This window comes from Zeugodacus cucurbitae, chromosome 4, assembly GCF_028554725.1.
Source record: "Zeugodacus cucurbitae isolate PBARC_wt_2022May chromosome 4, idZeuCucr1.2, whole genome shotgun sequence".
In the NCBI taxonomy this organism is placed as follows: Eukaryota; Metazoa; Arthropoda; class Insecta; order Diptera; family Tephritidae; genus Zeugodacus; species Zeugodacus cucurbitae.
This window is the reverse complement of record NC_071669.1, coordinates 70,770,392-70,795,465: the sequence shown is the minus strand read 5'-3', so window position 1 is coordinate 70,795,465 and position 25,074 is coordinate 70,770,392. Positions and strand designations below refer to the sequence as shown.

The 25,074-nt window shown below is 34.5% G+C and overlaps 2 protein-coding genes across 4 annotated transcripts; both read right to left on the bottom strand.

Moving 5' to 3' along the window:
• Positions 1-1,525: 1,525 nt before the first annotated feature.
• LOC105212870 (uncharacterized) lies at positions 1,526-16,740 on the bottom strand. Of its 2 annotated transcripts, none has more exons than XM_011185200.3 (5): positions 16,210-16,740; positions 3,776-3,957; positions 3,472-3,629; positions 3,223-3,400; positions 1,526-2,906 (listed from the first exon to the last, which is right to left on the bottom strand). In XM_011185200.3, the coding sequence occupies exons 1-5, from the start codon at positions 16,243-16,245 to the stop codon at positions 2,723-2,725; spliced, it is 738 nt and encodes a 245-aa protein (XP_011183502.2). In that variant the 5' UTR covers positions 16,246-16,740; the 3' UTR covers positions 1,526-2,722. The 2 variants fall into 2 exon arrangements, with proteins under 2 accessions (XP_011183502.2, XP_054085498.1); XM_054229523.1 differs by lacking the exon at positions 16,210-16,740 and adding an exon at positions 8,498-8,516.
• Positions 16,741-21,104: 4,364 nt separating this feature from the next.
• Positions 21,105-24,773, bottom strand: LOC105212874 (uncharacterized). 2 transcript variants are annotated; one of them, XM_011185221.3, is made up of 5 exons: positions 24,565-24,773; positions 24,108-24,491; positions 22,947-24,044; positions 22,563-22,712; positions 21,105-21,519 (listed from the first exon to the last, which is right to left on the bottom strand). In XM_011185221.3, the coding sequence occupies exons 1-5, from the start codon at positions 24,661-24,663 to the stop codon at positions 21,367-21,369; spliced, it is 1,884 nt and encodes a 627-aa protein (XP_011183523.2). In that variant the 5' UTR covers positions 24,664-24,773; the 3' UTR covers positions 21,105-21,366. The 2 variants fall into 2 exon arrangements, with proteins under 2 accessions (XP_011183523.2, XP_011183516.2); XM_011185214.3 differs by lacking the exon at positions 22,563-22,712 and having other exon boundaries at positions 21,445-22,091.
• Between the last annotated feature and the right edge of the window lie 301 nt (positions 24,774-25,074).

Here is a 25,074-nt window from a genome sequence, read left to right as displayed (position 1 = left end):
AGGAACAGGAAGTTTTAGCGCAATTCTAGTTCAATTACATATTAAATATAAATTTGTTTAAAATACAACTTTAACTGACAAATTGAGTGGGAAATCTTCTTATTGCCACATGGTGAGAGTAAAACTGTGTTTATCTTATCAAAACTCATTAAAGGAGTGCAAAAACAATATACTCAAGAAACGTTTTGCTCTGTCACAGTAAGTCATGTTAATAAATACAATTACAGAATTAAAATACGGGTTCAAGTTATTAAACATTATCAAACATGTATTGTTTAAATATTATATACTTCATATATTTTTTATAAAAAGTAAGAATGCTTTAATGAAATATTAAATGGTTGGACTTCTTAGGTTTGCTTTATATACATATAAAGGGTGATTTTTTAAGAGCTTGATAACTTTTTAAAAAAAAAAAACGCATAAAATTTGATAAAATAAAATAAAAAAAATCTCATCGGTTCTTTATTTGAAACGTTAGATTGGTTCATGACATTTACTTTTTGAAGATAATTTCATTTAAATGTTGACCGCGGCTGCGTCTTAGGTGGTCCATTCGGAAAGTCCAATTTTGGGCAACTTTTTCGAGCATTTCGGCCGGAATAGCCCGAATTTCTTCGGAAATGTTGTCTTCCAAAGCTGGAATAGTTGCTGGCTTATTTCTGTAGACTTTAGACTTGACGTAGCCCCACAAAAAATAGTCTAAAGGCGTTAAATCGCATGATCTTGGTGGCCAACTTACGGGTCCATTTCTTGAGATGAATTGTTCTCCGAAGTTTTCCCTCAAAATGGCCATAGAATCGCGAGCTGTGTGGCATGTAGCGCCATCTTGTTGAAACCACATGTCAACCAAGTTCAGTTCTTCCATTTTTGGCAACAAAAAGTTTGTTAGCATCGAACGATAGCGATCGCCATTCACCGTAACGTTGCGTCCAACAGCATCTTTGAAAAAATACGGTCCAATGATTCCACCAGCGTACAAACCACACCAAACAGTGCATTTTTCGGGATGCATGGGCAGTTCTTGAACGGCTTCTGGTTGCTCTTCACCCCAAATGCGGCAATTTTGCTTATTTACGTAGCCATTCAACCAGAAATGAGCCTCATCGCTGAACAAAATTTGTCGATAAAAAAGCGGAACACCGAACACTGATTTTGGTAATAAAATTCAATGATTTGCAAGCGTTGCTCGTTAGTAAGTCTATTCATGATGAAATGTCAAAGCATACTGAGCATCTTTCTCTTTGACACCATGTCTGAAATCCCACGTGATCTGTCAAATACTAATGCATGAAAATCCTAACCTCAAAAAAATCACCCGTTATATGTGTGTATATTACGATTAGTGAAACTGTTACATTAAAAAGAGCATTTATAAATGAGCGTTTGCTCCTTAATTAGGCACATTCCCTGCTCTTCATACAGGTGCTGTTGTTTTGAGATAGATGAAAAGGCATCCAGTGACCATGTTATACACTCGCCTGCGTCTTCCCAAATATGTAAGATTCATTAAAAATTGTCGCTATTAGATTTGATGAAATTCTCGTTTATTAAAATAATTTACTGTTACAGTGTTCAGATACATACATACGTAAATGCAAATTCTTGTTTTTCTACTTAATTCTTATACTACATACATTCATAATTATTTATTTCATTTGCATAAAACAAACACGCACTTGCCAGTACGTGTAGTACGAGTGTACATACAAGAATATGTAAGTGAACTAACGCTAGCTTAATATTTAACATATTGTTTTTTTTATAATATTTTGTTGTTAACTCATCGTAGAGATTTGTATCTATTTGTATACATTTGTAAATATGCGATTAACATTATTAAATATACATACATAATTAAATAAGAAATTTTTTAAGCAATCAATAAATAGCCAATCTTAAACATAACCTTTTTTATATATTTAATTATTTCTGATATACTGTTACAGGATGTACAAACGCTTAACTTACGATGAAACCCTTAATTACACATTTATATATTTAAAATATATTTATTATAGCGTATCTAGTATCATTTTATGTGTGTTTATTGCTGTTTAAATGGTTATTTGATTTTTACTTTTATTTGTATTGTAACAAAATACATTTACATTTGCAAATATGAAATTTTAAATTGTTAAAGCTTATTTTTGGAACCAAATACTGCTTTTATGCTTTAATATATTTGTAATGCTTTAATTTAAAAAATTGTGATTACTGAATTAAGATAAACGACGAGCAATTATCGAATTGACTTTGCTTTTACATTCAATTGTATTATAATTAAATTCATTTAATTTTAATTTTTAATTAATATCAGATACTCTAAATTTGCTCTAAAATTGTTTAAATTAATTGTTCATATTGCAAATAATCATTTACCCAAATGTTTACCTAATCAATTATTGAAATGAAACTTAAACTATTCTAGAGAAATATTTATATGTAATTCATAAATATTGTGTATTTTTATTAATAAATATTTTACAACTAAATATGTATGTATGTATATTAATAAGTGTAATATTCAACAGAAAAAACTTGTTGAATCCATCCTATTTGGTAGTAAAAATGGGCATTCGTTGCAAATATAATATAGTGAAAGCATTGCACATCATTTATGCATACAAATGTCCATTTTAAACACTTTAGTTTCTATGTAGATATGTAGCAGTATATCAGATATTAACAAATTAAATTTTTATTTGGTTGTGGAAATAAACTAAGGTATCATATTTGGCTCCTGCGCGGCCCCCGTTGAGTATTTGGGTTTGCAAACACACCCGCTTTCAACCAACACGTAGTCCTGACCAGTCAGTGTGACGGGACCCAATGGAATTACCAGAAACAGATACGGCACATATGTCTGAGTGCATTCACCACGTACAACATCACATTCACCCGATCTGGGGAAATGATAAAATATATGTTATGAAAAATATGTCATTTAATGAGAGGCAATCGAAAAATTTTGTTTCAAAGCTTAAAACAATAAATTCACTGCGATTAACCGATATTGAAATGCGGTACTAAAATTTGTAACGAAATCCTCTGCCGAGTACTGCCCTACTTTTTACTTCATAAGTGATCAAGTTATTTCTCAATTTAAGTCTCAGCGGTTTTTCTCAGTCAAAGCGATACAAAATCAAATATAAACCAGAGCAACGTTTCACAATGCTTTTCTCTTTTCAACCCCCTTCTTTTCTCAACAAATCGACTTACTCGCAAACTTCGAAAACAACTTGCTGTAACAGATCAGGGAACTTTTGTACAATGGTAACCGGCTGTCCTGATGTCAAACTCACTCCATACATAGGCGCTGTAGTATTGTAACGAGTTTTGCACAGACGAGATGGTGTTTCTCTGCATTGGCTGACCGGAGCATTTGACAATGAACGACCTTTTACCAGAAAAAAATAACACAGAATTATCAAAAAATTGTCAGATATCAAACGAAGTGAATTAACTCACCAAAACGATGATTGGCAGGCAAATCATTATTGACTTCATCATACGCTCGTAGCAGAGCACTTGTTGTTATCGCAGGATCTAGAGTTGAGGGGAACTTACTTTGACGTCCACGCCTCGAGTTACCGTTCCAATTCGAGAAGGTTCGTGCCACAGCCGCACTGTTGAGTTAAAAAAAAATAATTATTATTATTATTTTATAAATATAGACTTTTGGGGATATACATAGTTCAAAAATGTTGTTGCACAAAGTCAAGTTTTAAAATTGCATTATAGAAGTGCCTAAAAAGTGAAAGTTGAATTTTACCTAGGATACGGTGAGTTGTTCGGTCCTAGACAATCGGGTGAATCGATTAACGCGTCGCCGGACAAATATTTCAAACCCGCACCTCCACTACATTTCTCCGCCTTTTCATTATCAAAATTTGACCAAAGTGCCGCACTCGCAATTTGCATGGTTAAAGCGACTATAACAATGGCCAATTTTAGCTGAAAAAAATAGAAATTAATTGCATTTGTTATACTAGCCGAGAACACAAACTCATTATAAAGTGTTGAAATAAGGATGATGCTGGATTTTTTTTAATTTTATGAATCGTAAAGTCATATTAGATATTATATTTTCGTTAGACAGTTTTTGTTGCTTCCTATCAGTTCTATTGTTTAAAAAAATAGCCAATAACACAGGTCCACAAAAAAAATCGATGAAATGTTCCTTTGACCAAACATGGTATATTACATGTATTTTGGGCCGCTGAAACCGAATCTGAAGTCTTGCTCGTTTTGCTCCATCACGTCAGGATTTTTCCTAACCTCAAAATAAATGTCGGATTTTACTAGACAGAAAAAAGTTGAAAAATATTAACGGATTTAGCTTAATTTTGGGATAGAGGGGTTTTGAGGTGTCCCTGATTACGAAATTAAAGACAAATTTTACAAAAATACAAAATGGCGGATACAATATGGCCGTCAAAGTTTTCAAAAAATTCTTGAATTTTCAAAAAATTCTAAAATTTTTAAGAAATTCTTCAATTTTTATAAAATTTTGTATCAAGAGATTTTCGAGGTAACTGATTTCGAAATTAAAGGTAAATTTTCAAAATACAAAATTAACAAACTTTAAGAAATTTTTATACATCCGCCATATGACGAAATGCAAACATTTCGACGAATGAGTTTGAGGTTAGATTACAGAAACGGTTAAATTTATATATGTATAATCAATTTAAAAAAAAAGTGAATTTTTTAAAACATATTTTATTCCTTTTTTTTTATTGCCTTAATGTTTTTATCTGAGCTGGCGCAGTTCGAGTTAAAAGCGATCAGTTAAATTCTTTACTAATTTAACGGTTAAATAACTGCAAAAAATACAAATTTCAGCTACTTCTCGCCACTTTTTTTGCAAAATCGAGCATTATAAATATGAAGTTTTCAAATTTTACTTATAAGCATAGCTAAATGCCAATTAAATAATACAAAATTGTAATGAGTCTTTTGACTTGTGGCCGAAAACGAAACACAGTCGACTCATGAATTCACTTTCGTTTGCTTACAACGCTTTGTTCTGCTATAGACATGTATAAATATGTAGCTAACACTTTACCATGCAAACACTCCGCATTATGCATATATCAAATGTAAATATGTATGTGTGTATATTTATTTATTGTAGCTCGTTTTATTAACATTCAATTTAGTTTTATTTTATTTTTCGTTAGTGATTTCATTGTCTAAAAAATAGTTGGTGTGAAAGTTAAAACGCGAAATTTTTTTGTTGCCATACATACAAACACACCGCATATAGAGAGACATATGTATGTATAAATGAAGAGAGCGGACTTGTTTTGCGATTTTCTGATTATATATGGCGATCAATTTGAAACTTCTTTAAACTTTATAGGTCAAGACAAGTTAGTAAGTAAGTAAGTATAAGCTTATTCACTTTCACTGCACACTTCCACTTTTAGAAGTTGTTAATTACGATTTTATGCGAAAAGCAAGACATGTACGCGTGTTTACTCATCTATTTTTTTTTTCTTTTTGATTTGCCTGACGTGCAACTGATGTGTGTCCAATGATTACACTACCTTTTGGTTTGGAAATCAGGTGAAATGCATTTATTATTAATTTCCTTCGTTATTTTCTCTTAAATTATATTTTTATTGTTTGCAATATATTTCGAAGATTTTGCAAAGCTAGCCGATGCATACGTGCAGCGCAAAATAATCGGTTTTTATGAACCCAGAATTCAATCAGCGGCAGTAAATATTTGCTGCATGCCGCCCCACTAACCTCCATAAGCGCACAGTGTTTATAGAATGCAAATGATACGAAATTATTTGTTGTGTACAGTGAAAACACACACTCTGTGCACGGACAAGTGATCGGCATGTAGGAAGGCGGCTTGGGCATGCGTATGCATACAACGAAAGACTCAAGTGACAAACTTTCTTTTCCTCTTCTCAAAAACGTACGCAGCAGCAGCAGCGATGGCAAATAGCCACCATTCATTACTTTTGATTTTATTTCTGAAATTTATTTCTTGCAACTGTTACATTTTCTCTCAACTGTACCTGCTTAGTGAAATAATGAAGGGAAAATCATATTAATTGCTAAATTTGCTTGAATTTGTATTTACACTTTTTCCTTTTCTCGTCCAATGTAGTTTGTTGAGTTTCATTTGCCACGAGAAAACGAAAGCGAAATTCTATTATTCAATTCTTTATATGGTCGAGCCACAACGCCTTAATGAAGAAGACAATCAAGTTAGCTATTACATTCGCCCATCAAACTGCCGCCTGTGTGCACACACACACACACATGCAAATGTGTAAGTGCGGCATGCAAAGTCGTTAGTCTGTCCGTGGCTTGTCTATATGATTCAGTAGCGACGGCATTTCATATATGTATATTTGTATGACTTAATGGCCTACCGTGTGAATCACTCTCGCCAACACCCGGCACTTTCATCTCACTGCCCACGGTGCGACTTATAACGGCACGTTTTTTCAACGATTCTCTGCTTCCTCTTCTTCAGCTTTTTACTTCAAATGTACAAGTTTTTCAACTCGATTAAAATGTAAACACTCTTTCATCGTAGTAGTTTTCATATGTACGATTGTATATTTGAATATACTCGTATTTATGCGGAGCTGTAAGTACAACTAGTTACGCCGCTGCCTGCAATGAAGGGCAATGACATTTTGATGTCATTGAATTAATTGCTTGTCAAGCAAAATTTTTTATTCTTTGCTTTGTTGTTTTTTGTTGGTGTTTTTTTAATGTAAGTAGATATATGTGCATGAAAATGACCAACGTATATTACCGTAAGTTATTATTGCCCGAGTCTCCAACTATTGAGACTTTCTACTTTAGTTAATCGTCATCGTCATAATTATCAGTTACGAAGGCAAAACCTTTTTCGCCTCGGCTATTACATGGTTTAAAGGTATTAAAGTTACACAATGAAAAGCCGTTAATGCCCCACACTAGCGGTAAAGTTAAAAAGAAAAGCCACATTTCGCCATTTAATTAAAGAAAAGGCAATAACAAAAACCGTGTATCACCAAATTCCACGTTTGTTTATTGAACAACTTTCGAAAATCATAAATCGCCAAAAGTTTTTTTGTTTCTTTGCTTTACAATGCGAATTTCTTGGCGAAAAGTTGTACGAAGCGAGCTGAATGTTATTGCATATGCATATTTTAATGGCTTGGCAATCATATTTTGAATACCAAAGTTGAATAAGCGGACTGCATGAGCTGTAGAAGAAGTTTTCCGGAATTTATATTATCATCATTGTAATAGCTAAGGAAGTGCCTAGTTGGGTTAATAAAATCTAGAGAAAAAATTCTGATACAAAGCGTTGATTCCTTGGCTAGCTCCCCCGTAACGAATCTTCCAAAGGCCGTGGTGTCCCTTATTTGGTATATTCATGACATCGATCGATGAGCGAGGACAAGACGAAATATCTCCTGTCATCAAACAAACAGTCAGCGCATTCGCGTCTTGGCTCCCACGTCACTGTTAACAGTCATAACTTTGAAGTTGTAGATAATTTCGTATACCATCAACACCGATAATAATGTCAGCCTTGAAATCCAATGCAGAATCACTCTTGCCAACAGGTGCTACTTTGGACTGAGTAGGCAATTGAAAAGTAAAGTCCTCTCTCGACGAACAAAAACTAAACTCTACAAGTCCCTCATCATTCCCGTCCTACTTTATGGTGCAGAAGCGTGGGCAGTGTCAACATGCGATAAGACGGCACTAGGAGTTTTCAAGAAAGAGGTTTTGCGGAAGATTTATGGTCCCTTAAACATTGGCAACGGCGAATACCGCAGACGATGGAACGATGAGCTGTATGTGTTATTCGACGACATAGACATAGTCCAGCGAATAAAAAGACAGCGGCTACGCTGGCTAGGTCTTGTTGTTCGAATGGATAAAAGTGCCCCAGCTCTGAAAGATTTCGATGCAGTACCCGGTGGTGGAAGCCGAGGAAGAGGGAGACCTCCACTCCGATGGAAGGACCAGGTGGAGATGGACCTGTCTTCACTTGGTATTACCAATTGGCGCCAAACTGCCAAAGGGAGGGATGAGTGGCGCGCTTTTGTGGACTCGGCTATAACCGCGTAAGCGGTTTCTACGCCAGTCAAGAAGAAGAAGATCGATGAATGTAGTACTCCTCCAGTATTGTGTAGAGCCTGTCACTTGAAATCAACTGAGTAATATATATTGTACTTTGGAACGTTCCTGTGTTTGATTAATTACAACGTGAACAATGATTTGATGAAAGTTCCGTTAATAAAATAAAATGTTTTAAAAAAAAAAAAAATTTTCTATGAAATAATCTAAAATTCGTGGAAGACAAATTCTGTGTCCTCAACTCCGCTAAACTACACGTGGTATTTTTCACTTCTGTGAAATTATATAATTTCGCTTTCCAAGGCAAATTAATAAAAATCGACATTTAAATAAGAATACCCGCAGCAACATCAAACAGTCACTTTCGATTTTACACACTGACCTGGTATCATACAACGAAATCGGTTAAGCCGCAGTCTAATTAATTCATTTGTAGCTTCCTTCCTTATTACCATTACACAAGCACACAAATTGCTGCGGCCATTTATTTACTTTACACTTTTTAATAATTTCGTATTGCATATTAATAGTGAACCGCAAATGGATTTTAATTTTGTCATTGGCTTTCTTTCGCTCGGTTTTTGTAAAGCAACAAATGAAAGACATCTACACTAATCCATAAAAGGCTTTTCCGTCAACACGGTGTCACATTGTATAAATATACCTATACATATATACACACACATATACACATAACCATATGTGTAAAAGTCAACACGCGTGTGCGTCTATTAACAATCACTCTGTTCTATTCGGGCTATCTATTGTTGTCGTAGAAAAGTGCAGAGACATTGTTGTACTGCTAAGCTCTTTGCTGGTCACACACATCTATCATTTCATAGAAAACACAACAGAATTGAACCAACTAACACTTCAGCGTATAATAACAAACAAAACAAATACAGACAATACAAAGAGACGGCTTAAACCACGAGTATGTGTGTAAAACCCGAGAACTGCGAAATATGTATATTGTTCGGGATTACTATCTAGCGCAACGATAAGCTGATCATCTATTTACAGTCTCATAAATCTCTTTTAGCTAAAGTAATCTGTTTATTAATTAATAAAATTAAAATTAAGACTTTCGTCAGAATTATTTGAAAATCTTTTTTCAACTGATACAATAATTCAGTTATCACATTTCAATTCAATTCTAATTCGACAATCGCTGACAGTTAACTGAGAATCTATTTTGAGTATTTTATAGATTTGTCACATTAATGTCAACTCTAATAGATAACCAAGATTTATCGTATTTATCGTATCGTAAAGAACTTAAAGGATTTACGAAAAATCTCAGTAATATTAAAAACAAGTAAGGAAGTGCTAAGTTCGGGTGTAACCGAACTCTCGCAATTTAATTTTATTAATATAATACATAATTTGACTCACATATTCGGCATTTATATGGTATAAAGTCAATTGAAAGTTTGAAAACGCTAATATTAAATAGATGGGAGATAGGGGAAGTTATGACCCGATTTCCCTCATATTTGGCACGGAAACATATTATTAGAAGAAACATATTCACTTTGAATTTCTTCTCAATATATGAGAGACTTACCTATATTTTCGATAAAAAAAGTTGTTAGAAGCACCGAGGTCCTCATGTTCGATTTCGGCGATTTTTAGAAAGGGGTTGCCACACTTTAAATGTAGTATTTATGCAAAGTTCTGTTCCGATATCTTCACTAGTGCTTACTTTACATATTGTGAAGTAAACTATTCAGATCGACTTTAAAGTTCTGGTATGAGGAAAGTAGGCGTGGTTGTGATCCAATTTGGGCTATTTTCACAACATATCATTGAAGGAAGCTAGGAAGATATTATAAACCGAATTTCAATGAAATTGGTCGAGTAGTTCCTGAGATATGGTTTTCGACCCATAAGTGGGCGTAACCACGCCCATTTAAAATTTTGTATACCATTTTGAGTGCAGCTCTTCTGTACCATCTTTATAATGAAATTTAGTTACAATCCAATTTCCTCCATTTTTGGACTGTATAAGGTACTAAAAGAAACGACTCTAGAAAGTTTCCTTGATATACCTTTAGTAGTTTGCGAGATATGTACAAAAAACTTAGTAGGTGGCGGGGCCACGCCCACTTCCCCAAAAAATATTACATCCACATATGCCCCTTCATAGTGCGATACTTCATACTAAATTTTACTTCAATAGCTTAATTTATGGCTTAGTTATTGCACTTTATGTGTTTTCAGTTTTCGCAATTTTGGGCGTGGCAGTGGTCTGATTATGCCCATTTTCGAACTTAACCTTCTTAAGGTGACAAGAAATACGTCTTCCAAGTTTCATCAAGATATCTCAATTTTTACTCAAGTTACAGCTAGCACGGACGGACGGACATACGGACTGACAGACATCCGGATTTGAACTTTACTCGTCACCCTGATCACTTTGGCATATATAACCTTATATCTAACTCGTTTTCATTTAGAACTTACAACCAACCGTTATGTGAACAAAACTATAATACTCTCTTTAGCAACTTTTGTTGTGAGAGTATAAAAATCAGACTTAAATGAGTAAATACTTATGAGCAATAAGCTTTATGTACCATCATTAATGCTCTCGGGATTGCAGACACCAATGGGTGACCGCTTGCAGTGTATTTACAAATCTACATACACACACACACACAGAGCTATGTGAAAGACTCCAATACTTATGCACAGCAAAGATTCTCGCACAATGTGGTATATAGAAAATGACAAATACCGTTAGATTGAGGTCGATGACCCATTTATGGTCAAGTGGAAGTAAAAATTGTATTGGCAATCAAAACTAAACACTCAGCACTACCGTTCGCTAACAAATACTAAATACTAAATACCAAATAACGATAACAAATATATACGTACGTATGTAGTTATATTAAGAGTAGCGCTCAAAGCTTACGGTGGACAACGGAAGAACACAGTATGCGCTGTTCTACATCCACGAACATACCCACGTGTTTGTGTTTGTGTGTGTGTGTGTGTGTGTGTGTGTGTGTGTGTGTGTGTGTGTGTGTGTGTGTATGTGTGTGGACAATAATGAAGGTGTTTGTTTTGCTGTTCAATTCATTATCTGGCATTAGTATTGTATTAAATGGCGAAAATTAATACACAACCTCTTTGTGATTATATTTAGTTATTGAAGTGAACACTTTGATCTGTTTGAACCCGGTTAAATAAAAGACAATGTTCCAGTGAGTCTCTGCAAGCGTATGTATGCATGTGATTATATACTTGAGTATTTCCGGCACACATTTCAGTTGGAATATATAAATCGCATTGAAAGTGGACTACTGATAAAGGATTTCCTCTTCGTTTTTTTTTCGCTAATATTATAATTAGTGACTGTGACATTGTATTTGATTATTATTGCAATAAAGAAAATTGTTTGTCTGTTGACTTAGTGACACATATTTGTATAGAATAAGAGAGTTCTCACTTAGTGATTGATAATATGAGGAGTTTTAAGTTTCAATTGAACTATAGTTTCATGTTTTTAATAGAATACATTATTTATATATATTAAATATATAGATTTTGGTAACTTAATTTATTCTCGAAACTAATCACTCAAATAAGAAATTGAAGCAACAATATTTCAACAATATCGAAGCTCTTCTACACTACAGCAAAAAATTAACTTTCTTTTTTGTTTTAAATTTAAGCTTTTTCTGAAGCAAAAATGTGGAAAAAGCAAGGAAAAACGATTTTTTTTTCTCATTTTTTAAAATAATGAGCTTTTCAGAGCAAAAAACGTGGTCCTTTAATTTTTTCAAAAATTCGATCGAGTGAAACAAAAAAACGTCTGGCTGGATTAATTTGATTTTTTTAAGGGTTTTCGTGGACATATCGAACTATAAAAGGGTTTCCTCAATATTTTCGATCTAGCGCTCGATTTTCCAAAAAACCACCAAAAACCCATTTTTGTTGCATTTTCAAATTCTTGTGACAAGAAGAAACAATTTTTTTTTCGGAAAAGCAATGGCTAGTCGTTAAGGAGAATTCATTCAAGTTCTTGAAACCCACCTTTAACTTTCTGTGCGATCATTGGTTGCTGAGATATCGATAATCAAAGACAAAAGGATCCTTTTCGATTTGAAGACCGATATCTCGGTGAGAAGTGGAGTATCCGATCCTTATAGTGGTTAAGCTAAAAAGTTTTTTCCACGCACGTAGACCAAAAAAAAACTAAAAAAATTTTGAAAACTTTTTGTTGCTGGTTTTTCTACGATTACTCAAACACTGCAGAGGTTAAAATTTTTTAAAGTTCTAATCCAAAAACTAAACACTTGGTGCTATAATTTCTTTCTGTATCGATATCTTGTACGACCATTTCTTTCGAAGTTACGGCCTGTTGAAATTTGCACAAAATTTTGGAATTTTTTCCAGTAGTGTATTATTAATAATAATATTCATATCCTAACTACAGACACTAAAACAGTTGTAATCCCACGCTTTATACTGATAAATTGTAATGCTTAAGGCAGTCAAATGAGAATTAAGTAATTCAAGTTTGTTGCTTAAGTCTTTTGAATTAATGCGTGAGCCAACCTTTAAGCCTATTGCGAATATTTGAAGCGGCCACCACAGCGCAAAAATAAACTATAGCAAGCAAATGTGGACAAGATAAAGGCATATCATGTGAAAACAGCCAACAAACTGTCGTTAAGTGATTTTATTAAAATTGAAATATAAAGTATGCCATGCAATAATTATTAAAACTAACGGTTCAACGTTGCTGGCTACCAAACGTTCAGTCCACTTCCATTTAGAATACTCTCTAGCTGTTTGTTTTAATACCGTTTGAGTTGTCCCATCTTCTGTAATAGCTTCCGGCTAAATAAACAACCCACAAACTTCATTCCAGTCTCTACTACCAGACACTTCAGCACGTCTGCACTCACATACATATTCGTACATATTCAAGACATTTAGTGGTTCTCTTTACGCTTGAAATTCATCACAGTACCGGTTTGTGTCACCTAACGTTTAACGTGATGGCATCGAAGATGACTGCATAACACTTAAGTGATTTGTAAAAACCACTCAAAAGAAATGTGGGATTTCGCTACTGAAACGGATTACTTTACAAACGGGAAAATTCTGAAAGGAAAAATTTACAAAATTTACAACTTCATAAATGGAGTAATTTTTCAATGACCGTTGGTGGTCAAGTCGTTATTATATAGAAAAAATATGACGGCTGACGATAGTCTTGTGTCATTAGTGTTTTAAAAATAGTAGGAGACTTTAAATAGAAGCTAACATGAAGTCAAAAGCAGGATTTCTGCTCTTCGAATGCACAAATATTCTGCATAACTGTTCACAAACTGATAAAATCTCTAAATTAGCTGTTTTTTGACCGATCTGAAGATGTGTCTTGTACCGTTTACTATGCATTATTAACGATTACAGACAAGATATTTTAAATATGCACATTATTACAGCGCTTTGTCGACGAAATGTTCAAATATTTGGATGCTTCCATTTACCGTTTGGCTCTTATGGTCGTGGGAACCAGTGGCCAACCAGTAACCAGTTACTTTTACAAACGCCTTAAGCAGGAATTTCACTTTGTGCATAATAGTTATACTCCCAAAGCCGCACACACACACACACACACACTCAAGCTTATACGAGAGTGTTCTCTAAGCATATGCTCGTACAAGTATTATGTACATTAAACAGTTAAGATTGATGTTGAAGTGCTGTGCTGTTTGTTATGTGTGTATTGTATGATGTGATGACGGACGAGGCTAATGTTCATTTTCCAACACATTTTCACAACAACAACAACAGTGACAGCAATACACCAACTTGTGCGTTCGTATCACGAAACGAAAGTTTCAAAGCGGTACCCGACATTGGCATTACGCCAGTAATTACTGCCATTTGACACCGACTTTGCTGAAATCTCTGCAGGCGCTTCAACGTCAAGAAGCGTTTGACCCAAAATTCGGTGTTTTTGTTTTTAGCCAAAAAATCACTCGAAAGACGCTGTTAATGGGTTGGGCTTCACGCCAGTACGCTTGAATATTTTAATATTTTGTTTTTTTATAAAATCTCATGTACGCACAGTGCAGAGCCGTATGTATGTATGTGTGTGTGTTTGCAAATATGTTAATTCGCTTGCGGGTTTACATTGTTCTTTCTCCGTGCATACGCTTAACCTAGTTTTTTTACGCTCCGTTCGCAATCCGATTTATTCGAAATGAATCATTCGAAAAATTATCTCGCGGGTATGTACTTACCTATCGCATGTGTGTACGCATAATTATTTGCGTGAAGATGTTTATTTGATAAATATATAAGTGAATACGAACATATTCTCATTGGAAACAACAGCGTATGAAATTTTTGCTCAGCCTTTAAGGAGGGGGGTAAGGTTTGACAACTTTTGTTTTTCATTTTTTTTTTTCTGAACCATCAACATCTCAAGAATATTGTGTTAAAGTTTTAGGTCATTCGGAGAAAAACTAACGAAGTTACAGCAGGTTGAATAACGGTACTTCCAGCTACCTGCGCTGAGTGTACAAAACTTTGAATCGATTTTCCCAAATATGTCATTTTTAAAGTCGGTGACCAGCCTAAAGAAAAAACGACTGCATCGATCGTTTTGAAATTTTGAACAAATATTCTACATGTATATAGCTCTCTCTAAAAATTTTAATTACTAACAAATTTTACAATAACAAATAAGTCGATTTTTTCGTCTAAAATCGTTATTTTGGCTTGAAAATGGTACCAAAAATTGAAAAATTAAAAAAAAAACTTTTTTTCGAGGTGCCTGCAGAGATCGACGATAAATCCGTTATTCCTCGCTATTTTTAGATAAAACTTTTTTTTAAGTATCCTTCAAATGTTGTACTTTCATATAATAATAAGTAAAATAAACCTACAGCAATAATTTTTTCTAAAAAAAATCATGAAAAAAAGGTATTTTTTCGACGAAACAAACCTTACCCCTTAAGTTATAATTTCATTAATATTATAGTTTCAAATTAAATAAACTTATTGAAATTAAAAAAAAAAATAAATTTCAAATTCCTCTTATCCCACCAAGACTTCCTAACTACCTTTTTGAACAAAAATTTTAATTTTAATTTCTGTTCGAAGTCATAATTTAAACCATAGAAATGATTCTACTCGACAAAAGTACCCAAAAGTGGTTTCTCAGACCAGAGAGATAAATATAATGATATCCGTTTGAGTGATTGGCTATAAAGTCCCAATGTGGAATAGGGATTTCCTAAACTTTCTATCAAATTTATTTCGTATTTTTCCTTTTCAAATTTCTCAAAATACGGAATATGATCTCCTTGGCACTTTCGGAACACTTCTAAACCAATGAACACCCACCCTGTATATTAATATTTCGCCGCAAACCACACAAATTCGGACTTGGTTAATTAAAAAAGAGGTGTTTAAATATGTTTGGATTTCTTAATTAATATTTTTATGCGCCAACCGCAAATTACTCACACAATTGTTAGGAAGTTAAGTGTCTAGCCAACGAAAAGAAAAGATCAAAAAGCAACTTCACCTGCATTTAATGAAAGCGTTAAATACATAAGTACCTGTGATGATGCTAGCTGACTATATATAAGTATACATTATATATACAAAACTGATTTCTGCACAATACATATACTTGGTCTCATATTTTCTGCGATTTTTCTTACACATAAAGACTATGTATGTGTATCCTTTGAAAATATTTTGAAGTGGCTAACTTTTGATCTTTCCATTTTGTCTAAATATGTATTTATCTACATATGTATGTATAACTGTCTAAGTACATATGTAGAGCTGCATAATACATAAATAAAACAGTAAGCAGACAAAATTTTACAAGGCAATACTGGTTTGCCAGCGAAGAAGAAGCGGCCAAAGTCAAGAACAGCAGCAGCAGTAACAGAATTCAAGACGTTCATGGCCATAATAGCCATGCACCAATACAACACCAACATGTTGTTGCAATGAGCAATGCGCTGCTGAGCTGCTGAGCAGTGAGCTCAACATCATCCATTTTCTACACAATTTTCTCCCTGTTCGTTTTTTAATGAGGTCACTTACATTGGTTATGCTTCTCCAAAAGCACCGGTATGCCATTTTGGGTAATGCGCGTATTTGTTGTACAGCAGTTAGTTATTTCCAAGAACAGAGACGCAACGTCACAACAACCGAAGTGGCAGCTCTCAACGAATGCTTTTCCCAAATCGCTTTTATATTACAATATATTATAAAAATATAAACAATTTAAAAAATTCAAAAAATGTGCACATTTACATAAAAAGAAATCTCAATTCACTTTTCACTATCGAACACTTAAAGCATGTGTACGTGCGTATGCGTGTGTGTGTGTTTTCTTTTTTCAATTCTTATTTGTATGTTTTTTTTTTTTGTTTGTATGCATATAACGTTTCTCTTCTTTGAGCCAAGGTTTGGGCTAATGGTAATGGCTAATATTAGGCGGAATTCCGTTTCAAACGCGTAAGGAACGACAGCAGCGATCAGCGAATGGCAGAGTGACGGAGCGTTTGCTTTACAATACACGTACCGAACTAGTCGAGCGCTCACCTTAGACTGACGGTTAAAATATCTTTTACGATTTCTTAAGCGTTCGTCTGTGATTTGGAGCCAGTTCTTGTCCCAACAGCTGCTTGGCGTTGCCAGCGAACAGTCCCCCAGCCCCAATGATTTGGCCGCTTGCTGCTTGGCTCAGCAGGTTTTTGTGTTTGCGCTCTTTCTCTTCCACAGGAACCATGTTTTCTTCGTTTGGCTACACACCTCTGCATCTCACTCTATACGAATTTCTTCGCAGTCATAACCACACACACAAATACATATATATGGTTGTATACAGGTGTATATTGTATGTAAGTGTGTGTGTGATGAAGCTGAAAATTTCTCGCGCCTCATTTTCCCATTCTGTTTGCACTGATAGCGCGATTATGGCTTTAAATGAATTTTTGTTAATGTTTTTCCAACTAACAATTATTGAATTTATCAAAAGGCAAGTCTTACATGCGTAATCGCTTAATAATAAGTATAATGAAACATTTTATTTAAGTAGCTTAATAATGTGACAACTTATTGCGTTTAAGTGTCTGAGTAAAAGCACCAAATGCCACTACTCCCTTACAACGCATAATAATGCCGTCGAAATGTGTGAATTTTAAACCCTTCATTTTACTACTTACAAGCCCAAGTTGACTTATTATGTATCTCAGACAAAAACCAAAAATATCATACTTTTAGCCATTATAAAGTGTTTGCAGTTGCCGAAATTAATTTCTTTAATTGCATATTAATCACCTTAAAAATTTAGTCAATTATTAGGTAGCTAATGGTTGCCACGCTATACTACAAAAGGTGAAATTATATTAAATTGAATTCTAAGAAAATTTAGATTTATATAATATGCTTTAGTTGAAACATAATGAATTTAATGTTGAACCGACATCCTTTGAATCTTTTCTTCCATCTATCAAACTACACAATTAACCAGATTAAATGCAACTCAATATGAATTACTCGGTTCTTATATAGTATATATAGTCATTATTGTTATTTCCAAGTAAAGTTGAATGATTAATATCGCATAGGGCTCAAGAAGTAGCTCAGTATACTTTTAAGGGTATCTTTTGATCAGCGCTTTAACATAAACATTTTGAAGATACTATGGACTGTCTTGCTTGGAGGAAGACAAAGAACAATCATCCAAGTACTCCCTCCTTAATTTTTCAACATTTATACTAAGGTTAAAACACCTTCGGCGAACCCAGCGAAGTGACTGCTATCGACATTAGCCGACTTAAGAACTTTGTAATAGAGTCAAAGCGCTTTGTCGAATCATGCGGGTCTTGGCGATCCGTTAGGAGTATTTGGGTGCCTCAAAGGACCGTCGAAGCTGTCTAAGTAAGCTCTGTCGTTGTGGAGATCTATCCGTTGACCTAACCTAACCTATGGTCGGTCTTTACGCAGTCGCTTTACAGAGGTTTTTTCCATATTTCCGTATTAGAAGATGTCTTTTGAAGATGCTAATGCTGTTTTCTTAGACCATGTGCTGCTTAAACAAACCCGAATTGACAACAAATAAGTTAAAGACGAAGAATTTAAACTACACAGACTTCATATTGGATATAAAAGTTTTGATTAAGCTCGTTAATAATATAGATAATGCAACTAATTCCAAAACTAGCTCCAATCAAGCGATTAACTTTTTGAAATCACTCATACAATCTGAAACCCAACTTAATTTCATTTCATTTCCGGTATTGTTGTGGCACAGATACCACCATTACTTGATATTGTAGAAGCATTTGCCAATTAATCACAGAAACGTTAATGTTTCCATTTCAGCGTGGCTTGATCGCCATTTATTTGATTTTGTTTGTTTGTAGTTCATAGACAGTGAGAAATTAATAAATTACCTTCCCAGCAACATTGTTAACTTCTTTCTAAACTATAATGACCAAGTGCCCTTATAGCAACTGTATTACCCATTTATTTTTCAAGTTCGTGTTCTTTTGATTGGACAGTGTCTTTTATGTGTCCAACATAAGGCCTACTGCTATCTTATCTTAATTATTATTTACATCTTACTTTTTATTGTAATTCTGTGTTTCTACTCAGTGCTTACATTTCGTTTGAAACTTGAAAGAAAGTTTTCACAATTCTTCGTCGTTCAAATGGTTTGCTGGGTTGCATCTAATGTACTGCGCTCATGCGTTTTCATTCAAAAAATTTCACCTTGTACGCGACATTTTTAACAATTTTTCAGTTAACAAAGACATAATGAAGCAGCGCATTGAAACGGAAAGCGTTTCTCATTTGACAATTGGGAATTGGACAGCTGTAAGTCAAAATCAAACACGTAGAGTTCCTAATAATAAAAGCACTGCGTGATTTTTTTATGCTAACCATATTATTGCTAATTGAATTAATTGTGAAAAACAGAAAATTTACTTATTATTAATAATGCTGCTGCACCGCCGGCGGGTAAGGAGCGTGTGAAAGAGGTGTAAACACAATGCCTGGCGAAATGATTTGTGTACGTTGGCGAGCAATATAATTCATATCGATTTCGATTTAGACGTAATTTGTTAATTTTACACATCATTTTGTTGGCCGATGCTGGGAATGGAAAGTGAAGATGATTAACAATAGTGTGGGTTGTTACATAACTGTATACAAATTAACAGACAGAAAATGTTTGGACTGATCATTATAGTTGACACATGCACACGCTGTTAAGTATACGCTATGCGACCATTGTAAGTTAACGATTTCAAAATTTCAATATATTCAAAGGAATGTAGTTATATATAATCTTAAATATTGTATATAGTTTATGATGTATAAATATGGATTTATGGCATTTAAGTTTTTGTGTTTCTTATACGATACATGCATAACCCAACTGAGTTAGCGCCAACATTTTCCAAATAATTTCCAAAAGTTAACTCGAGATTTTATTTTCAACATGTAAAAAATTCCGGAAACATGTTTAAATTGATAGTGGCGAGTGCATTTTTATACCGGAAGTATATTCGAAACGCTTTTTCGTTTAGTTAACCTGTCAATTCTAAATCCCTTTATTTAAATATTTTGCGCTTTTTCGTTTAGTTAACCTGTCAATTCTAAATCCCTTTATTTAAATATTTTGCGCAAATATTACAATTGCAAGCTCGTATATTTACCGTTATAAATACAAAAATTGATATACTGTGTATGTATGTATGAGTATACCCAAGTGCGCATGCAAGACATATAAAACATTTGAAATGATTTGTGCTACAATTGTTAACCAGCTGAATGAATGATGAGAAAGTTGCTGTTGCTCCAATATAATTATACTTCACACATTTTTTTTTTATATTTTATTTGCAAGCAAATTGAATAAAATACTTATTAGTACAGCAAATTAACGCAAACGATATGATATTTATGTGTTGAACGTGTATATATGTATGCATGTATGTATGTATGTATGTTTCTATGCACATTAACTGTGATTTCAACACGTTTTACAACTTTTCTTTTGTTATGCTGCACATATGTATTTTGTTGATAGCATTACGAGCGTTTAGTTTCCCTCGCTAAAAGTTAACAGCTCAAATCACTGTTACAAATTTGGCTTAGACCGGTGAATACATGTGTACATAGCTACATACATTATATATAGAGACATGCACTTGTAGATACCACTTGTACATTATACATACCAGCTCGTACTTTGATGGATGCGACAGCAATTGGCGTCATTAAGCAGTGTGTGATTGCCATCAAGAAATCCGCTACATAGAAATTATTACGATTTACAAATGCTGAAGAAAAACCACACACACACACACACACACACATGTGCTATTATCTAGACAAATTAAAAAAGGCAATAAAAATAAATCAAAGTTTGAAAACCGTCTACGACAATAAGCCAAACTGACCATTTGCACAAACAACTAAATTACATTTTGCAGCAACAACAGCAATGCGCATGCGTAGCCAAGTCATTCAGCGAAAGTAACTGAGCAAGTTCCAACGGTTTTATCTTTGGCAAATGACCAAAAATTACCGTACAAATTACAATTTTTTATTTAACGCTATCACATATGGAGAGATGTATTTGTTGTAGGGTAGTCAACCATAAAAGGGTGAACTAATGATTTTCTAACGGCATACATATTTTAATCGGCATCCTATTGTGCTAGCCAAGTGAAGGTAGCATTTTCCTTCGTTAAATAAAATAGCAATTTTTGTTGGCGACTGCGTTTCCTAACCCTACACAAAACTAGCATTTCATCGTTTTTGTTAAAAATAAATAAAATATTTTACCTTCCAAGTTCATGTATCCTCTTTTATTTGTATAGGATGCAATCGGACATAAAAAATCTTTAAAATTAATATTAAAAATAATTTTAACACCCCAAAGCGCTAAAATTATTTTATAAAATCTATTGTTTGGATTATAGTTTACTAGTAGTTGTATAAATATCATTCGTTCACATTGGTGAAAAAAAGACGTTTATGCTCTTTATTTCTTTTTTCATATTGTTTCAAGAATATTTAGTTCTCACATCGGAAACATACATACATATTATAAAATTATGTACAATGTATAGATGTATTCAGTTTACTTAAACTAAACTATAACTATGTATCTTAATCTTTTCTATTAATTAGCATTTATATTAATGCAACTTGTATATAGAGCGAATTATAAATTTGTTATTCAAATTTAATTGAGTTAACACCCATGTCAATTTGACCCCCACGATAGCTTCCACGCTTCTTCTTTGTTTTCTCATGTTTAAATGACTTTCCACGTGTATATTTCAAATCTTTGTTCGCTCGTTCACCCCACGAACCTGATGCATTTCTCTGTAAAGCAATAAAATTAAGGTTTTCGAAATCATCACAACACAAATAACACAAGCGTATTTAAAATAGTCGGTGAAATGTTAACGAAATTGTTATGTTGTTGGTTTTAGTTTTTGAAATATTTTGCACTGATTTATCTTAGTCTAATCGTCGAATGTGATCTTTTTATTATGTGACGCTGATGAATCGAATGATTTGTTGAAGGGTTTATTCGCTCCACCAAAGTTTCCACGTCCTGAACCACGACCACGTCCACCAAATCCACCACGGCCGCGATCACCGCCACCAAATCCACCGCGACCACGTTCACCACCTCCAAATCCACCACGACCACGATCACCACCACCAAAACCGCCACGACCACGATCGCCACCTCCAAAACCGCCACGACCACGTCCACCACGACCGCCACCGCCATTTTCAAAACCTCCAAATGATTTTCTATCTCCAAACTTTTTGAAACCGTCATTTCCATCACCACCTGCACCACCACCTCTTCCACCTCTGCCGCCTCCACGACCACCAAAGCCACCGCCGCCGCCTCGTCTAAATTTAAAGTCTCCACCTTCACTCTATTTTGATCACATAAATGTTTGCGAATCGGTTGGCAATAGTTACGGTAACAGCACATGAAAAAGGAAACACAAATTATTTAATTTTTGAATATTTCCAAATCAAAATCACTTATAGTAGAACAGACTGGATATAGTTTGTTCGAAATAATACTTGGCTTTGTCGCACCCTCTTTGTGAAAAAATTTTTTTCATAAATTGCAATACAAAAAATACTTAGGTTTTGCTTTTGTTTTGTAATTTATGAAAATTGCATGGAGTTAGCGACAAAACCATTAAAAAAAAAGTAAATAGTTACGAAAAACAATTTTAGGTTTTATGTCCAAGGCATAAATCCCTCAAAAACAAGTAAGTGCCTCAAACATAAATTTCATAATTTGTGAATTCCATTTTCAGCTGTGTATTGTGACCGACAATAACAATTTCGTCGTACATTTCACCCACATAACAAACACCATTTGAGGCACTTACCTTGGCTTCGAATGACATATCTTTTACACGTGCATCTATTTCTACCTCCTCTTCACGCACTCTTCTAAAGGGCGTATTTTTCCTCACTTCACCATTTGATTTTCTTTGCTCATTAAAATTTGGTGTGGATGCAAACCCTTTTTGCTGTGACTTTAGAAAATTTAAATAGTATAAATATGTATTATAAAACAGTTACAAACTATCTGATATAATTTAAATGACTTTGCAACAAAATAGAATATATTATTTATGGTGGATATAAGTGAATTATTTTAAAGATGAGCTTTTTAAACCTAATAACCACAATCTTGTTTGAGTAATGACATCAGCTCTCTAATTATCTGTACATATCTAGCGTTCTTTGGATTATTATTTTTTACGTACCTTGCCTTCGCCACTTTTTACAAAATTACTGTAATTATTTTTAGGTTGATTTTTTCCAGCAGCAGAGTCGTCGAATTTTCGCTTTTCTCCAACTTTTGGTTTGGGCGTTTCTTGGACTGTCTCCTCTTCGTCATCATCATCATCATCGTCATCGTCATCATCTGAGCTGCTTTCGTCTTTCTTTTGTGCCTTTGCTGGTGCCACAACTTTGGGCTTAGGTTTAGCCTTTTCATTTTCGCTGTCATCTGAATCACTGTCATCACTTGAGGATTCAGCTTTCTTGCTTACAGCAACGGCCTTAACAGCTCCTACGGCTTGCTTCTTTGCTGGTGGTTCATCATCAGAGGATGAATCCTCAGAGCTGGAATCTTTCTTTTTTGGTGGTGCAACAGCTTTAGCGGGTGCTGCTTTCTTAGCCGGAGGCTCTTCATCCTCGGATGAGCTGTCTTCGGAACTTGAATCTTTCTTGGTTTTGACAGGGGCTGCACTCTTTTTCACAGCTGGTAATACTGCGGGAGTTTCTTCATCACTAGAGCTGTCATCAGAACTGGATTCCTTCTTTGCTGCTACCTTTTTGGCCGCTGGTTTTGCCTCTTCTTCTGAGCTGTCTTCCTCACTAGATGAGTCAGCTTTCTTTGCAACAGTAGCTGTTTTAACTACGGGTTTCTTTGCAGCGGCTACATTGGGTTTTTCGTCTTCACTGTCAGAATCTGAATCCGAAGAACTTGCTGCTTTTACAGCTGCGTTGGTTTTAGCTGGGGCAACCTTGGTGGGTTTTTCATCTTCTTCACTTTCTTCAGAGGAGCTGTCGGAATCGGCTTTTTTCTGTACGGGAGCAACTTTGGCCGGTGCCGGTTTCTGTGCGGGGTTTGCCTCTTCTTCATCACTGTCACTATCTTCGGAACTGTCTTCAGTATCATCTTTCTTTACCACTTGTTTAGTCACTGGAGCTTTTGATGGTTTAGTTTCTTCTTCACTATCAGAGTCTTCACTGCTTGACTCCTGCTTTTGTTTCTGTGGCACTTTGTTTGCAACAACAGGTTTGGCAGGTGCTTTTACTTGTGGTTCGTCATCAGAACTATCTTCGCTAGAAGAGCTCTGTAAAAATAATAACGATAAATATAATATACATATTTCAAACTCAAACCTGTTCCATTTTACCTCTTTCGCTTTTTGTGGCACAGACTTGTTTACATTATTTTTTGGTGCGGGTTTCTCATCTTCAGAACTATCTTCGCTTGAAGATTCATCTTTCTTAGCTTTGGGTTCTGGTTTTTTAGCAACCGGTGCAGTTTCCTCTTCGGAACTACTGTCTTCGGAGCTGGATTCTTGAGCCTTAGCTTTCGATGCAACAGCCTTACCATTGGTTAAACCTACATTAGGTTTTTTAGCCTGTGGTGCTGTTGTTTCCTCTTCGTCTGAAGAACTATCCTCATCACTAGAATTACCTGCAACTGCTTTGATCACAGGTACCTTCTTCTTATTACTTTGTTGGTAGGTTTCTATAATTTGTTCCAACTTAGGAAAGCCTTTACCGACGACACCCTGCAAACAAATAATTCAGATTTTACATAAAAAACCACACTACAATAAAAAGTACTGTACCATATATACATACCGCATTTGTTTTCTGTTGAAATACTTTAGCCAAATTCTTATCTCTTTTCTTTAAATACTCTAGCACGAGTGCTGATATTAATTGCTCATTTGTAGCCATTATTTAAATCACTTCTATTTCAATTAATTATAAAAATCTATACGAAAATAAACGTGGAACCACAACTAACACGTGCTAGCACAGTTGAAATAGCAAAAGTGAAAGAACAGAACGTATATCGAATATATCGTGATATACAATTATAATCGCAGAGTTGCATTTTAATAAAATGTGGTTCATAGCGGTGCCACATAATAAAAAGAAGCATAAAATCTTTCAAGTGATAAAGGAAATTATGTGGTTGAGAGATAATTATTATTCTACAATACAATAGCAAATTACCATTTGCTAACATTGTTGTAACTTTTTAATATCTATATACTATATTTACAAAATAAACTCGATGTTTTTAATAAAAGAGAATGTTCCCATAAGCATATATCGTACAGTACAGGGTTTAACAGTGTATAC